This window comes from Syngnathus acus, chromosome 16 (assembly GCF_901709675.1).
Source record: "Syngnathus acus chromosome 16, fSynAcu1.2, whole genome shotgun sequence".
Taxonomy (NCBI): Eukaryota; Metazoa; Chordata; class Actinopteri; order Syngnathiformes; family Syngnathidae; genus Syngnathus; species Syngnathus acus.
The window spans coordinates 9,416,849-9,434,095 of NC_051101.1; the positions used below are offsets into that span (position 1 = coordinate 9,416,849).

General features: G+C 41.6%; 3 protein-coding genes and 1 long non-coding RNA gene across 7 annotated transcripts in view; 2 read left to right on the forward strand and 2 right to left on the reverse strand.

Moving 5' to 3' along the window:
• Positions 1–99: 99 nt before the first annotated feature.
• Positions 100–4,004, reverse strand: si:ch211-254p10.2 (solute carrier family 40 member 1). The gene is made up of 9 exons (XM_037274687.1): positions 3,840–4,004; positions 3,449–3,554; positions 3,298–3,365; positions 2,641–2,800; positions 2,243–2,358; positions 1,958–2,084; positions 1,630–1,884; positions 890–1,564; positions 100–412 (listed from the first exon to the last, which is right to left on the reverse strand). Exons 2-9 carry the CDS (start codon positions 3,549–3,551, stop codon positions 153–155), a joined length of 1,764 nt encoding a protein of 587 aa, XP_037130582.1. The 5' UTR covers positions 3,552–3,554; positions 3,840–4,004; the 3' UTR covers positions 100–152.
• Positions 3,260–8,349, forward strand: LOC119136336. The gene is made up of 3 exons (XR_005100709.1): positions 3,260–3,348; positions 3,439–3,566; positions 7,570–8,349. It is a non-coding gene; the product is annotated as an uncharacterized LOC119136336 (long non-coding RNA).
• slc6a19b (solute carrier family 6 member 19b) lies at positions 4,642–9,012 on the reverse strand. Its single transcript, XM_037274486.1, has 12 exons — positions 8,808–9,012; positions 7,602–7,742; positions 7,399–7,536; positions 7,156–7,337; positions 6,892–7,002; positions 6,591–6,703; positions 6,389–6,517; positions 6,154–6,310; positions 5,876–6,080; positions 5,635–5,794; positions 5,396–5,558; positions 4,642–5,324 (listed from the first exon to the last, which is right to left on the reverse strand). Exons 1-12 carry the CDS (start codon positions 9,004–9,006, stop codon positions 5,136–5,138), a joined length of 1,887 nt encoding a protein of 628 aa, XP_037130381.1. The 5' UTR covers positions 9,007–9,012; the 3' UTR covers positions 4,642–5,135.
• A 754-nt stretch (positions 9,013–9,766) lies between these two features.
• Positions 9,767–17,247, forward strand: part of fhod3b (formin homology 2 domain containing 3b) — a 67,497-nt gene continuing 60,016 nt past the window's right edge. For 2 of the 4 annotated variants that reach the window (XM_037274186.1, XM_037274182.1), the window contains exons 1-2: positions 9,789–10,275; positions 13,637–13,743. In XM_037274186.1, the coding sequence (XP_037130081.1) occupies positions 10,111–10,275; positions 13,637–13,743 (272 nt within the window). In that variant the 5' untranslated portion in view covers positions 9,789–10,110. Of the gene's footprint in view, positions 10,276–13,636; positions 13,744–17,247 lie in introns of all 4 variants that reach the window. The other 2 variants (XM_037274183.1, XM_037274184.1) reach the window with 2 other exon arrangements.

Sequence of the window (17,247 nt, forward strand, 5' to 3'; positions counted from 1 at the left end):
AGCAGCTGAGGTGAGACAAACTCTGGCTGTGGTGTGCTGAAATGAACGGCTAAGTCACGGAACAGGAGGGAGACATTCATCGCACGTAGTCAGAGCGGACTCAGAGCTGGTAAAGCATCTCATGCTTGCATTTGTGGCCTTTGTCTCCCCTTTTAAGTGGCCGGGCGACGTTTTCTCTTGGCTTTGTGCGCATACAGGAAGTACATAGTGTGTCCAGTGGTGATGAAAAGCACAGAAATGAGAACTAGGATGCCGAAATGCTGCGGCTGTGGAGCAGAGATGACCATTATGAAGTGCAGCAGGTCCATCAGGTAATTCATAGAGCTCTGCACCCCATTTACAACACCTCGCTCGGACTCACAGATGTTCTCCTGCAACAGCTGGGTGACTGTCAGGTCAAAGGACCACAAACCTGGAACACAAGTGACACCAGGGCTTGAAAATATTGCCAATGTGTGCATCATAACGACCACTCGCACAATAATATCCCAAACTATATATCAAATATTCTGATGTACTGGTTGAGACTGACTAAACAGCGCCTCTGCTGGTTGAAGCCGAGTAATGCAGTCTTTTTTGACTTAACGTTCTGACAGAGGCAAGTTAATTGTGACCTGTGGTCAGTTTGGATCAAATTAATGCTATGGTAGCTATCGCCACATCCTCAGAACTGCTTTCGATTTTTTAGAGCACAAGATCATCAAAAAGAATGTTGCTATTCAGTGCAATTGAGAGACTTTTTGCATTTAACAAGAAGGTCTGGCAGACAGATTGAGTATTGATTGTGACATTTAACAAGAAGAAAAACTATGTTCAACGGTGGATGTACCCCGTAAAAGTAAATGAGCTCGACCTAATGCCTAGTGTTGTTTAAACCGTGCCCGCTCACCGATGCGTGCCGTGATGACCCCCATGAACAAGAAGATGATGGAGATGTAAGACTCCGGCGCGCTACCGGAGGGCACGTTGTCAAAAAGCACAGTGTTGTTGGTCCAGTGGATGGAGGAGCGGTCGGGCAAAAGTGGTTGATTGCTGCCTCCCCTCAGCGGAGACGTATGTTTTTGTCTTTGACTCGCCATTTCTCCAAGCTCCGAGGAGGAGTTTGAGGTAAAGTAGGGCATGAGCAAGCTAAGATCCATGGGACTGCCGGGGGCAAAGACGGAGCAAACACACAAGAGCAAGCAGCCCAGGTGGAGGCAGCTGGAGATGATGCCAGTGTTGATCAGACCGTACGTCTTCCTCAGTCTCGTAAACATGACGGTGCCCATCAGACCCGTGATGGCCGACACGCCCATCAGCAAACTGAGGAGGGAGCCGCTTATGCCTTGAGTGTAGGCGTAGCCGGTGGTGATGCAATCAAAGCCCAGTACGGTGGTGTAGAGGAACGCCAGGCCCATTCCCGCCAGGAAGACCGGCTGCTGATAGTAAGACCTCCATCCGTCCTTGCAGGTGCTCACCAGCCAGCGGAACCTCCGGAAGCACAGCGGGAGGTTGGTGATTTCTTTCAGGTGAAGGCTCGCATCGCTGTTGCTTTCTGTCAGAGGATGAACCACTTGACCTTCACCTGTTGACAAAGATGAAGTCAGTCCGAGAAAAGGCAGTTAAAATATACCGACATTTTTCTCATACCTTGCGTTCCTCTCTGGTCCATCCCTTGCAGATTGGCCTGGTCCACCTCCACCGTCGGTGGTTTGACAGAAAGAGCGGGTACGATGCGGTACACCCGCGACAAGAAGAAGAACTCCACAATGAGAGAGATGAGGTTCCATCCCAGGATGAAGCCACAACCAACTACGTTGGAGGCTAGGGTCATGACCTGCCCCACCGCCAGCGGTGCCAGGATGTTGGTCACCTGATCTATCCGTCTCATGGTGGCATTCATTCCTTTTGTCAGAATCGAGGAGGCCGAGGTTAATGCGTGCCCACCACGACCGTGTGCGAGAGCGAGTCGTCTTACCGGCCAGGTGGCCTCGGTTGTAACCGGTGATGACAATGATCCAGTCCCTCTGGATGGCGATGGTCAGCGCAGTGCTTGCGAGGTTTGCCACATCTGCCAGGACGATCACCACCGTATAACAAACCACCTTGTGTAAGTTTTGCGATGCAACATGTTATTATGGAAGCACAGAAGGATTGCAGCAACAAGCTCACAGCACAGAGGGAAACAACAACAACAGCAATAATCACAGCCATTATCCCGTTATCGAATATGAGTGAGTGAATGGACGCCGGGTGTACTCACAGTAAGCCAGCCGTCCCAGATCTGCTCAATCCTTTGCTTATATGAGAAGACCAACATGAGCACAATGCTACAAATTGTCACTGAGATGTTCTGGATGAAAAGAGACGCATGTGCAACTGGAAAGGGACAAAAAAGGCAACTCTCAGAGCCTGGATGATATTTTCATTTACAAATCCTAACCTGAACCAGATGTAGGTGGCTGTGAACCGCCGGTTTCGAGTGAATAAATCAAATCAGGAATTGATTTACACTTGAGACGCCGGAAGGGGAATGCAATTTACCACATAGCGGGACGGCACAGCCTTAAGATTGAGATGCGCTGATTTATCATCCGCTTGTCTGATGCACAATAATGCATGCTAAAATTTCCAGGGGTGTGTGAAATTGCTGCCGCATACCTTTATTCCTGGGATTGCGGTCAACCCAGTCCCCGATCAAAGCTCCGAGGAGGAGCACCGAGCCGGCCACCACCAAGCCGAACACTGCAGTCAACAGCAAGTTACGTCCGTACAGCTCAATCAGGAACACAGAGATGGCAAAGTGCCACATTCGGTCACCCTGATTAACACAACACAGATGAGCGTCATTACATTTCAAAAAGCAGTCTTAGCTGCAGTCACATAAAACGAGAATGAGTTTATAAGGATGCTTATAAGAGAATGCGATCAAAGTATTTGCTAACCAAAACAGCAGCACCTACCAACGCACTTAAAACTGATAGTAACAAATGCCTTGCCCATTAAGATGATCGAGCGTTTTGCAATATTTGCTAACCAAAACAGCAGCAGCACCTACCAACGCACTCAAAACTGATAGTAAAAAGTTCCTTGCCCATTAAGATGATCGAGCATTTTGCGGTAATTGCTAACCAAAACCGCAGAACCCACTTAAAACTGATAGTAAAAAGTTCTTTAAGTTGATCGAGCGTTAAGTGGAGTCAGCATCTTCTAATGACAATTAGCGTTCTACCAGCTCCTCGCTCCACAGTGTGTTGTGTATGTATTATTCTGTGTGTGTTTGTAGGGGGGCGTGTGTATGCAGGAGATGGTTCTTACCCACATTGACAACGCTCCACTGACATAGATGAGGAACTTGGGACCCTTGAGGTAGATAAGCGCTGAACCTTATAAGAAATGCATAAACATTTATATACAATGTATTTGAATCTGGCCAATATATTTTATTTGTCTTCAAAGATGAGCTCACCTGGTATGCTCCTGGCTTTTTTGGCTCTCGCATTCCTGATGTCGTCAGGCTCGAACTCGACCACAACGCCGCCACATTGGGAGGACTCGGCTCGCTGAGACATTGCCTGTGGAAGACGGTAAACTCTTTTGATAAGTTATTTGACATTAGCCCGAGGAAGTCGTACCGGAAAGTCACTTAAATGTGCACATTATTTTTTTTAATATCAGGTCGTATTTCTGTTGCTCTATGTATTGTGTCATCTAATAATTCCTATACATCACATTGGAAAGCAGGAAACAAAAACAAAAAATATTTTTACAAACGGAACTCAGTCATACAACATGATTATCATTACTCTTGAACAAATGCGGCCTTAAGCTCTAAAAAAAGTCAAATATAGGTGAGTCACCTTGTTTCCGGTCTTACACTTGATCCTTGTTGCTGTTTCTTGACGATGCGTGTTGTGCCATGTATCCTACATTGGGATGTTTGTCTTTCCTGAGAGCTGGAATTCAAGCTGTAGTAGTCTGAAAGGCTTAATAGCATCCCGGTGCTCAAGTGCACCATTGTATGAAAGTGCCAGAAAAGCAGAACAGGCAGTGGCACAACAAAAGCAGCCAGCATATTCCACAGCACGTGACAACGAGGGGAGCACAATGTCACCGTCCGCCCACTTCCCAAAAAGGACAACTGTGTGACTGCTCCAACTCATGTGGATGCACACACACATATCATATTGTATGTTAAGTTGTCACACCTAGTGAGTGCCAACTGTGTCACCACAATCGCATTTATATGAATCTGATTTATTTTGATTGACGTGTTAAACAGTCCCGACTATGCCTCAACGGTATTTCTTATTTCAAACGACTTTAATAAGATTCTTTCTCTCCCTAGAGGCTAAATTTGATGTTTGATAAAATAATAGTAGTTCACCAGTGAGCTCTTCCCATTTTTTATTCTGTGCATCAAAGATATAATGTTATACATTCATGTCTTCATTAATTAATGAGAGGCTTCTCTTTTCCTTCATTTATTATTCAGCTAAATCGTTAATTTATACCACGAGGAGTAATACAGAGTCAAGTGAGCAATCGCTGCAGGGTCTAAGATGATCCAGTTCCGTTATAACAGGAATGTATTCCTTCATTAATGAATAAAATGAATTTTAAATGAAAAATGTTATTATGCATTGATTTTGGATGAAGCAATCTATTGTGTAATGTAACATAACATTGCATGAGTACATTCATTAAATGATAACAAAGTACTTTAAGTAGTGTTAACCTAAAAAAATAGTACAAATGCAGGCAACAATGTGAATATAAAACTGCAACCAAATGTGGACAAAGGTTTATTACATACTTTTAATACAATACAATTAAAAACATCACATGCTGGTAGTAAAGGATTTAACTTTTTTTCTTTATACAAGTACATAAACAAGATAAGATTAACGATTGCTGAATTACAAAAAAATAAAGAACAGTAAGGTCAAATTGCAACATATTTATTGTACTGTATTCACACGCCTCAAAAATACTTTACACTTAACAAATCTTTGTACTGCCCCCTGCTGGACAAATAGCTATAACATCATAAAGCTCAACTAGTTGTACAATATACACATTGACAGATCAACTCACAACGCTGGAAGCAATAGGGGTCTATTTTTTTTTTTTTAAATAGATTCCATCAATGACTATCATGCAAGCGGTAATTTGGGCTCATCATTTATTTGAGTGGAGAATTGTGACTTCTTTGTCATCTTTGCCCTTAAACATTTAAAGATGGCAATGAGAGGTATGGCAAGACTGGGAATGCCTGCCAGGACGAAGATGGCCACATAAACCCATGAAGGATACGACTTCTCCTCCAGAGTTGGGAATTTTTCCTGAAAACAGATTAGAATTATCAATCAGTTCGATTAAAAGATCCTTACTCATAATTGTTTGATACACGTACATATTCCGGATCCCAGGCTTTGTAAGAGATCTTTTTTGAAACTTCAGTGATGAAGTAAAAGATTACGATAAAGATCATGATGAGCGGACTGATAAATCTCCATGTAGCCTGCCAAAAAATGTTAGGTCTGCGTCCAGTCATAAACTCGATGTCGTCATTGAACCTGAGCAGACAAACACAATGTTAAGTACATTAATAACTATTCAATTAAATGATTAAAATGAGACTATTTTAATGACCTGTCAATCCCATATATGTAAACAACTGCGAACATCTCGCTAAATCCAATGACCAGAAGTGGGATTGATCCTCCATAAGTGTCAAATAAAGACAGCCAATAATTCCCTGAGCCTTGGACAAAAAGGAGGCCCACCAAACAGCAGATCACACATGTCACACCTAAGCAAGAGGAAGAAAAAAAAATAAAGTTCTTAATTCCAAAAAAATAACCAAGAATCCATATGAATATGTGTCAGCTACCGGTCACGGCTTCTTTGGGCCACTTTTTCGGAAAGACCTTAAGGTCTTGGAGTGGTACCACGATGCCTTCAATGTTCCCAAACATGGAGGACAGGCCGAGGCTGAAGAGCATGATGAAGAAGAGAACGGACCACAATGGAGAGAAGGGCATCTTGGTGATGGATTCTGTGAACACGATGAACGCCAAACCGGTTCCTTCGACTCCCTAAAATAAAAAACAGATACGCAGCAAGTAAAGAAGCTGCCATCTTCAAACACAGTGAAACTTCAATTCTTACCTCACTGAGGAACGTTTTTAAATCACAAATTCCCAGAGTCAGCCCTTGAATAACATCGGGATGCGTTGCATTGAGTTGCTGTAAAGCCTCCGTGTAGTTGCTCTCAATGATGTTTCCCTCAGGAAGGTCAAATGTGTTTAGCAGCATCAGAATGTTCCTAAAAAATAGACATGTGTAAAACAAGAGCTTGGAGATAGCACCAACGTGGACGTCAGAAAGTTTGAATAGCAAGCACTCGTTCATGCAGGTGTCAAATTGTTGCGTCGCCCTAAATCCGATGACGGTGTAGATGACCGTAGCGGCAAACACCGACGTGATGCCGTTGATGATGGAGATGATCACGGCGTCCTGTTGGCAGTTGTTACTGAAAACACACACACATGTGATGATAGATCATTGTACATGCGTGGCTTTTCAAAACCCTGCAATGTACTTACTGCACCGAGTTGTAGCTGGAGAAGGATATGAGGCCCCCAAAAGCCAGAGAGAAGGAGTAGAAGACCTGGGCACCCGCGTTCATCCACGTTGAAGGGTTCGCCAGCTCTGACAGCTGGAGATTGGAAGCAATGCATCATGAATGTGTTTGGTTCATATCAGTGGAATTAGGGTTAGGGTTTGCTGTAAACTACACAAAGGAATGCTCATCCAATCATATTGTGAGAATATGCAGAAAAATTTGTTTTTTTACATATGGATCATTTTATGCATTATAGGCAGACTTAAATATGAAAAACGTACCTCAGGTGTGAATAGAAATTTGAGTCCACTCAAAGATCCCTTCAGCGTCAATCCTCTGATCAGGAAGATGGTCAACACCACATACGGAAGAGTCGAAGTCACATAAACAGCCTGCAAAAAAAGAATTTGTTTAATTGGTTTTATTTTTAAAAAAAAGTAAATGATAGGGAAAAAAAAGTCACACTAAGAATTAGAGAGAGATAAGATTAAAATAATTTAAGTAAAATGTTCCACCTAAAAGTCCAATTTTCATGCCGTATGTACCTTGCCAGTTGTCTCGATCCCCCGCACGATGCAGACGTAGAGCACAGACCAGGCACATATATGACTCAACAAGGTCCACCATTGGATGCCGCCATCATCCACAATACTCGTAGTTGTGTTCAGAGTCTCTCTGTACCAGAAATAGTCCACTGGGGAGCTTTTTGCGCACTCCGAAACCAAACCTGCAATCATGATATTGATGTTGTTCTTTGTTTTTGTGCGTGCAAATACTTAATTGAATACCTGTTAAATTGTCATTCATCGGACAATAACTCCAAGGTAGAGGATCTTGAAATGAATTGAAGAAGTACCAAAGAATCCAAGCAATGATGGTGTTGTAGTATAAGCTGATGGTCAGCGAGACACACATGGAGGCGATACCTGCAAACTCATTTTTGTTTAATATCCCCGAAGGCCTCTTCGTACGACTTTTGAATGACGCTCACCGATGCCGGTCAAGTAAGGATGAATGGAGGACCACACTCCCAAACTGCCTCCCCTCAAACGCTGACCGATGGCAAACTCCAGATGCAGCAGCGGGATTCCCTCCAGAACCAGCAGGATTAGAAAGGGAATCATAAACGCCCCTGCAGGGAAGAACACTTTTATCTTTATTTACATCCTGTCGTATAGAGATGATGATATGGAATGACTCAAGAGAGCACGTGCGCTTTTACAAGAATACCAGCCTTTGTACGGACATCTTATCTCCCAGTGAGGATATACATTTTGCTGATTCCGCAGCTTTATTTAACGCCTCTTGGGAAAATAATTTCAGTAAGATACATACTGCAATAACATGATATGGTTCTTTCTTTGTAATTGCACTTCAGTTGAAAATTGTTATTTATTACTCAAGGCATAGTTGAAATAATTTGATTGGGCTGTCTTTATTGGAAATTTGGTTGAAAGACCTCAGTCGTCAGAAAATAGGATGCAATATAATGACGGAAAACGCAAACTAAAAACATGACATAACAAATTATATAGGTGTGTCAAAGTTCACTGGAGCTTGTTAAAGACCACAATTGTGATAAAATTGTTCATCCCTAAGACCTAAACTCAACCATCTCAATAAACTAGAATATAGTAGGGGGAAAAAATATTTTAGCTACTCCATTTAGAAAGTAGATTCCCTACACGCAAAAGGAATTTCATCATTTTGTTAGATTTGACTTATTGCTTAATATAGGCTACTTAATAAATCAAGTTGATATGATTTTACAGAATAGATAGATAGATAGATAGATAGATAGATAGATAGATAGATAGATAGATAGATAGATAGATAGATAGATAGATAGGTAGATAGGTAGATAGATAGATAGATAGATAGATAGATAGATAGATAGATAGATAGATAGATAGATAGATAGATAGATAGATAGATAGATAGAAAATGTACTAATTTACTACGTAACCATTATATGAAATATGTGAAATTGTTGTTACATGTACTGCCATTGCCAAAAATTCCTCTAGAGTCTTTAAGGTTATAAATTGTACTAGTTCACATTTGAAAAAGTTCTCATGGGATTCATCTATCTATCATCTATCTATCATCTGTCACCAAAAAAAAAAGACTATATTGTAGAGTTGAATATCTGCCTCAGTTTAGCAAGGCCAAGAACCTCCTCCAAGTCCTCACTCACCTCCTCCATGACTCTGACACAAATAGGGGAAGCGCCAGACATTTCCAAGTCCTACACAGAATCCCACGCAGGTCAGCATATACTGTGCCTTGTTGTCCCATTTCTGCCTGTCTCCAGATCCCTCCTGCTCCAGCTTCTCTAGCTGCTGGTGTGACGGTATCCTGTCATCCAGGCCCGAGTTTGGGAGTGTGAGCTTCATGATCTGTCTATGGCGGTGTGCTGTGTTGTCCTTGGGATATAACGGATGAACTATAAAGCGGATCTCTGTTACATATTGACAGAGAGAATGAAGCTGGAGGTGTGACAACTTTTGAAGCCTACACATGAACCCTAAGTAGGGTCTTATCTGACAGTGACTCTTGTAAAGATTTATGAGGAAGTATTCTGCTTTCATAGTGTTTACTGTACACGGTGGCCTTCAAGGATTTGATAATCACCGACTTAGCACTAATCATTACTGTTTTTTATGTACAGCATATATTATAAACCACTATTACCTAGGACCTATAAAAGTGAGAGGTAAGGGTAAATGAAATCTATTCAATGTACTTGCCTATCTGCTTGTCCATCTATTTATCTGCCTGTATCTCCGTCTTTCCATCTATCTGCTATGAACGTTACCAGTTTAGACCCAAATGCACGACTCAGCACAATAAGAGAAATTATTTTATTAATTGAAAACAAAAACAATAAACTCGTCAATGCATAACTTTTTCATGCTTATTCTTATCATGTTTATCACCTATCGAGTTTGCCTTTACAGATAAAGACAGCCTTTTAGACGTATTAATAACTAATAAAATAAACTAATAAGAATCACATCCCAGTTTATGATGCAGTGTAGTTTTATTTAGACTGTGCACAATACATCTTGACGTGGGATGCGTTCACCAAAGTGTACTTTTCATCACGTCCGCTAGAGGACGCCACCATGCTCGTAACATGAGCTGTCCTCTGCTTCCAGTTTGTGCTTGGCGCATCGCTTTCCAAGAGCAAAGACCGAGAAGTGATCCCGATCGGCTCAGCGCTTCAGCACCACAACACAACTGGATGCCGCATAAGAGTAAGACGCAGCAAGCGAGTCAGAGATTTTGACCTCCCCGGATTTTGACTTCCTTACACCGGCTGTTTTTCCCCAGTTCCGGCTTGGTGCATGGTGTTTGCATGGAGGTGTCAGTGGGTGACTGTCCCGCATGGAGACGCTCCGATTAGGATAAGAAGAATCAGCAGCGGAGGAACCTGCACCGGAGGCTCTATCGGGAGGCGTCCGCTGTTTTGACCCCCCTTGCATGGAGGACACACCATGGCGACGTTTGTGTGCAGGGTGCAGTTCTTAGATGATACTGATCCATTCAATAGCACCAACTTCCCGGAGCCCAGCAGACCTCCAGTGTACACATTCAGGGAAGATATTCCACTCATCAATCAGATAGCTGGAGTGCACAGGCTGCTTAGAGCCCCACATAAGGTATGCAATGTTGACATGCTCCTTAATGCTTAACCTGCTCCTTCACACATGCGCATTAATAATTGGCCCCTGGGGTTGCTACCAACAAATACATAGAAGGTTCATTGAGCAAGTGCACTTTGCTGAAGTGGGATGCTGACTTGCATTTTAATACTAAATGCATGACAGAGTGCCATCTGACATTATTGTGTACAGTAGCTGGGTGTCATTTTAATATGGGGTGTGCATATTTTGGCGGAGGGCCGGAAGCATCTGCTCATGTTTTGTTCTAACCACATTAATCCCTCATTTTGACCTGATTAAAAAAAAAAATGCATTCATTGTTTTATTGTGGTATGCTGTACATCATTTTAATTTAAGGGGTTGTTTTAAGTATAGGCAACATAGAGCCCTCGTGGTTAGCATGTCTGGCTCAGAGTTTAGAGGTACAAGGTTTCAATCAGTCCTGTGTGGAATTTGTATGTTCTCCCATTACGTTTGCACGGACTTCCTCTTACATTCCCAAAAACGTGCATGCTAGAATAATTAAAGACTGTAATGTCCATATTTGTGTGGTTGGGTGTTTGTAAATATGCACCCTGTGATTGACTATAGTGACCAGTTAAGGCTCTCACCCAAAATCAGCTGGAATAGGCTTGGTTGCAATGTAGCTACTGTTTATATTTGGGTACTTGACAATAAATGCAGCAGTGTTCTAAAAGGGCAAACTGATCAACTTAATCATACAACGCCGTTGTGAAACATTTTATGCCACAGGTGTCAAACTCAAGACCCGGGGGCCAGATCTGGATCCACTTGCATAGAGATGTGTTTAAGTTATTCGTTCATTTCCTTTGACAATATCAGAGAATGATCAATTAAAATGCAAATTCATGCAAATGTGGAAAAAAGAAAATCTGGATGTTTTTAAAAAAAGGCAGATTTGTCGGTATGGTTATTGAAGTGAGTCCCATTCACCTGTTCAAAGTGTACATAGTATTGAGCTTGTGATCTTTTCAGATGCCAGCTGACATTCTCAAGATTTGGAGACGTCTCAAAGAGACTATCCAAACCTTTGAGAGAGAAAGCTCTTTTAATTCTGCTTGTTTATAAATAGCACACTTTGAAGACTTGATGCCAAGGAAGTTGAAATTGCTCACACGTGCAATAGCCCTGGGCTTTTACCCGGCTGCAATGTCATAAATCAATTCAGAGTCAATGGAGTTTTTTTTTTTTCTGTGTAGATTTGTGCAAATGAAAAATGCTTCGAAAGTGTGTGTGCATTGTGCAGATGCACCATGCATTGGAGGGAGATAGCACAGTTCAATTGTAAATTGCATAGTGTTTATTTTTAGTCTTTCTGCCTTAACCGCCTGCCTGGTCAGTGGACCACAGTATGGTGGCTGAAGGGAGAGGCTAAGGCTGAGTGTGAGAGCACACAACTTGTGGTTCCCTCTCTGGACTTGGTCACAACACAAGGCCACCGGGGGTTCAAATCCTGGGTGGGGGACAGCTAAGAAAAAGCTCCGTTGATGTGATAACGCTTTACATTTACATTTATTGACGTAAGGAAAAATGCATAGAATCTGACATAAAGGCTGATTACTTAAGTAAAAGCAACAATGTGTAGCTCATACTAACATTTCTGCTAAAATTGTGTATCCATTTTTAAGAACAGAACACTTTGAATGGTGTTTTATTTAGCAGACATTTGCAGTCATATGTTGGCATAGATAGATAAATATTGACAGAAGCAGGTGAACTGGAGCCTATCCAAGCAAGAATTTTGACAAAAAATGGGGTATTTGTTGAAAGAAAATGCTTAGATGGTATTTTTTTGCTAGGGTCATAGCAAAAAAAGTAGTGCTTTGGCATCATGTAGTGCCAGGGAAACACTTTGAAATGAGTCCAGTTAGGGAAAATGTACAGGCTGCTTTTGTCAGGGCTTGGCAGAATGAAGGGAGTTAGTTGTGAATTAAAAGTTGTTTCCTCTTTTTTGTTGTCTGTCTCTCATATAGTGTGTTCTTTATGACACGTTTCATGTCACTCACAATTGTGTTGAAGGAAAGTTAGTCTCTTGGCATAAATAAATGGTCAGCCTAACTTTGTGTGTGTGTATGTCTGGATATGCTAGTCTGTAATTTGCAGTCTGGAGAAGCGCTCTCAGGCCTCATCTGTCTTTGCTCAGGGTAGCTGGCCTCACTCGCCTTCTTTCTGTCTGCCTCTTTTTTCGCTTGTCCACTTGACTTTGGGGTATAAGAACAGAAATCAAAACACCATTGTCATCCCTGCAGAAGTAATAGTATGTATTTAATTAATATTTAATGGATCATATTCCTCATATTGCACTGAGCAGCCAACTGCTTTTCCTTTGTTGCAATCTGTGATTCTATGGTTATCATCACACTGCTGTCCTCACTGGTACCCTTTTGTGGTGGCGCAGCAAAAAACACAAACAAATCAAGCAGAGAAAAAAAAACCCAGGATGTGACGTTTTTTTGTGACTTTCTCCAGAAACTTGGAATCACCTTTAGCCTTATTGATGTTTACAGATAGACTTTCGCATATCATTGACTCTATTACCGTGAATGTGTAAACATGGCGTAACTCTGTGTGAAGGCAAATTAGTTCCGCTGGTGATCATTTTAAAGACAAGAGCAGACCGGTGAATATGAGAGAGGGAAGTCTGCGATGCTGTGGGAGTGCTCACTGACTTCAATCATGGAAAATGATTCCTCTCATTCCCTGATGGTCACCTTTGCATTGATTCTTGCAGTCTGTAATCAACCCCCAAAAGACCTGACAAATCACATCTCTTCTTCTTTTGTGTGACAGTTTATCAAACAAAGAGATGTCGCACTGCGAAGCTGCTCCCAAATTTGTCATTAAGTGCTGACAGGAGCTGATAAGCGACCCATCTTGACATCCAGGGGGTCCTAGACATAGCAAATATTACACGCATGATAGGTGCACCTAGAGGGCAGACGCTACACTGGTGACAGGTCAATGACATAATTCAGCAGAGAGAGAGAGAGAGAGAGAGAGCAAGACAGGAGAAGGAAAACATGTGAAAATGTCATTAGCAGCCTCAATGGAGATAGCAGACACTTGGATATGCTTTGCAATTGAAGCGTTAGGTTGCTGTCTTTTAAAAAAAAAACATGTTTAAAATAGATGCCACATGATGAATTGCACATTTAAGAATTAGAAGTGAGAATATGCCAGCATGTGCTCATTTATTTAATTAATTTATTTGATTGGTTTACACGAATGCATATGTGTATGCAGGTTGGCTTTTAAAGACAATGAAATCTTTCTAAAAATAAAAAAAATAGTTGAATTGTATTGATTTGTATTTTGTTTCTCTCTCTCTCCCCTGCAGCCTGATGACTGTGCACTCCAGTTGTCTCATAATGGAAGCTATCTGGACTTGGAGTCGACGCTGGCAGAACAAAAAGACGAGCTGGAGGGATTTCAAGAGGAAGGAGGGTAAGATCATTTCCGTTGTCTGTGTGTCTTGCCCTAATGTGGTGACATTTTCACAGTATTACACACGTTTGTTCAAAGTAGTAAAGTTACCCTTCTTGTGAGACTCAATGATCTCGCCTTCCCAAACTTGGCTTTAGGAAGCTAACCGAGTGTCAAAGAGTTGAAGGGTTTGCTTTTGCTCTTCCAAAAGTCTTTCCGCACGTTTCTTGTGGAAAAATACATTCTCCTCAGACCAAAATTTGTTCTTAAATCATCAACCATCCAACCATTTTTTTTTGTACTGTGTTTCCTGTTCAGCATTGAATCAACAAATCATTTTTGTACATGCAATTAATCTCGTTTGGCAAAACACAATCAGTGCTCATCAAACTGAAACTTCGACTTAAGAAACATTTTTGCTGCTGAAAAGTTGATTGAAGTATCTTCATCATAAAATCTTCATTCAGTCTTCATACAATGGATTACGTAATGAGGACAATGCCTGAAGCAAACATATTTTAGGTAGCTGACATCTGGTAGCATACAGTGATGTAAAAAAAAGATTTGCCCTCTCCCTGATTTACATTTTTTTTTAACATTTAGGATCTAATTTAATTGTTTTATTATCATGTGCCCACATTTTCTTACGTTGCTGTGGAAACAAGATCATTGTGTGCTGTTTGTGCCTTTGAAATAACACATACAATAAATATGAAATAAAAATAAAACAATCCCATAAAAAAAACAGTAAGTATGGTATTAACTGAATTTACTTTCTTAAAATGTTGCACGGCACGTATTCTTGTTGATTCCCTGGAAATATTGCATGTCAGGACATCATAAACTGAGTACTTGGTATGAAACTAAGTTGCGTGCTACTTCTTTATCAGGGTTAAAGAAAGAAGACAGTTTCCAGGACCCCCTTGAGTTCACGTCCAATAAAATGCTTGGCCGCAGGTCAACAATGATGTCATTGCAACCACTTAAGAGGTGTAGACATGTTTCATGAGTAATTGCCCTCATCACAATTGAGTTACCTCAGCGTTCTCATTAGATGTGACTCCACCGTACAACTCTAATATGTTTTGTCTTGACGTACTTTTGAAATCTGGACGAAGAAGAGAAAGGTTGGAAATTGTGTTTGTGTTGTTTTTTTTTGTTCACTTTTTTTGGGCCTGGTTCTATATTAACTCCATATGTTTTATGCACTGTGGATTGTGTTGACGTATCCACTCGTATACAGGATCACAATCCAAAGGTTGGCACGGGCTTCCCTGGTCGGCCGGACCACAAACATGTATGGGATTTATTTATCTAACGTGGAATTCACATGCTTCTCTCCAGACGACTCTCTCTTCCCAATTCCAAGTCAAGTGAAATGGTTATGGGAAGCCGGTGAGGGCTAAAATACTCGGCGGCGTCCCTCCTCACTGATCCAGTCTGCCAAGGCGTACGTCTTGCCAGCTGGCTCACCATGGCATGGATGTGTGTCATTAAATCCACACTGTGCTGTCTGAGGAGGCCGGTGGTGGGGGTGAAGGTGGCGAGCCAATTATTTTGTAAAAATAGGGCAGTAGACCTCCTGGCTTTTTATGGCAATGATATGTGCAAGAGTACACCCGGCCGCCCTCCAGGGTTCTGTTGTTGATTTGATGACTATTACATCTGATGAGGCCTTTTTGCTTTTTACAAGTCTCGTTTACACAAACTAAAGGACTCCAAAGTACTCAAGATCACATGTTTATGCCAAGTCATACATGTTGACCTTGGTATAGCAGCACAATTGCACTAACAAGCAGAATTTTCTTTAGTCTCGCCATTTTCCCGTTGGCCATTAAATGCAACTGTAATTGATATTAATGACAGGTTACATTCCAGGGGTGCCTGTGTCATACCTTGGGTGTTCACAATCAGATTAAAGTATGGTCCTTCTGACAGAGCCAGGAGATATCCATATCACAAGAGCTTAACAGGCCATAATCACTTCCACCCCACCGGCCAGTGAAGATCGGGTCTCGTAAATCCTCCATCCCATCGCCGATACGCTGCCTCTTTAAGTTATAAATGAAGCGTATAGTCCGGGGCAGACACAGCTTTAGCTAGTCAAAGTGGCATAGGGTTTAATTGAGTCACATTCAAAGCGCTTGTTGTTTTTAGATCGAGCCATGACAGTGCGTGACACTTGTACCTTATCATCAAGTCATCTATAAAAGTCTCCTCTGAAGTTTAACGGTGGACATTTGAGCCAGTTGTAATGTCTCGAGAAGATAAACTACACTTGCGTTAGGTCATAATGTGGAATTCATGTTTGAGAAACAATATTAAGCGCAAAAAAATAAACAAATTTAAAAAAAAAAAAAGACATTTAGCTGGTCATGCTAAGACCACATACTGTACAATTTAAAATGTGTCTAAGGCAAGGTTTTTGCTCGCCTTTCTATTTTGGACAAGCTTTTATAAAGCATATTAAAATCCAGCAAACACCACAAGTTTCTTGTCACATTCTTTGAACTCTCTTAAGACAGCTCACTTTTCAATGTTTTTCATTTTCTCTTGACCCACTTGGACATTATAGATGGACTCAAGTGCGCATTGGATTTCATTGGAAGAGGGAGAATAAATGTATTCTTGTGAAACTTAAACATCAAGAGGGGAAATAAAATACCACTTGGCTGCTTTGTGTGCAGAGCTGTTTAAGGGTATCATTAACAACTTGTTGCAGTGGAGTCATTGCTTTGTGTGTTGTGCGTGCGTGTGTTTTCACAAATATGCATGCCTGGTCATTGTTTCAAGAGGCATCTTCTCCAAAGTGTAAACTGTCCCTCAAACTTGATTCTTCGCATTCTAGATTCCTGGTAAATCATTGGTAGCGATGTCAGCTACCAGAATTATAATTAGCACCAGTGTAACTTAGTTTTCACAATGCAAACGTCATTTTAACAAGTCCCTTATGTCAGTATTAAAAATTCAGAGTCAATAACGATTTTTCAAAACTAGAAACGACAATTATATTTAATTGGACTTTGGCTCGGCACGATCAACCATCACCTGGGTATGCATAGAAAAATGTTGGATCAAGAAACAAATATAAAGTTTATTAGGTACCACGTGAGGTTCATTGCAAGGATTACTTCTGCAGTTTTGGGCTTCACCTCTACTCGCATGACGAGTTCTTTGTTGGAGTGCCCAGTTTTCATATTTAATTGGGGAAGGGGTGGGCCTCTCTTATATTCCATGCGTGTTTGTTTAATTTGATAATGAGCACGCCGGCCTGTATAGCCTCAGGTGCGGTAAAGGGATACCGTTTCAGCGAAGCCGACAGAAAGCAGACGTTTGTGACTACTAAAGGGTTTTAGTTACCCTTTTGGATTACGTTCCTCTTTGCCGTCTCATCTCGCCAGCCGTGTTGACAGATGTTGCTCCCGTCTCACATCTGCCTTGTTGCTTGCTATTATATTTGCGAAACGGCGGCAGTGTGCGGACGTCCCCCCGCTGCGTAATCCGCTTGTATGCACGCTGGGTCCA

Coding starts and splice junctions, on each gene's coding strand:
- slc6a19b (XM_037274486.1), bottom strand. CDS start 9,006: ATGAAGCTCACACTCCCAAACTCGGGCCTGGATGACAGGATACCGTCA. Junction 6,081..6,153: donor TAAAAACGTTCCTCAGTGAG/GTAAGAATTGAA, acceptor TTTTTATTTTAG/GGAGTCGAAGGAACCGGTTT. Junction 5,325..5,395: donor AAGCCTGGGATCCGGAATAT/GTACGTGTATCA, acceptor ATCTGTTTTCAG/GAAAAATTCCCAACTCTGGA.
- si:ch211-254p10.2 (XM_037274687.1), bottom strand. CDS start 3,551: ATGTCTCAGCGAGCCGAGTCCTCCCAATGTGGCGGCGTTGTGGTCGAG. Junction 2,359..2,640: donor CCGCAATCCCAGGAATAAAG/GTATGCGGCAGC, acceptor GTCCCTTTCCAG/TTGCACATGCGTCTCTTTTC. Junction 1,885..1,957: donor CAACCGAGGCCACCTGGCCG/GTAAGACGACTC, acceptor TTCTGACAAAAG/GAATGAATGCCACCATGAGA.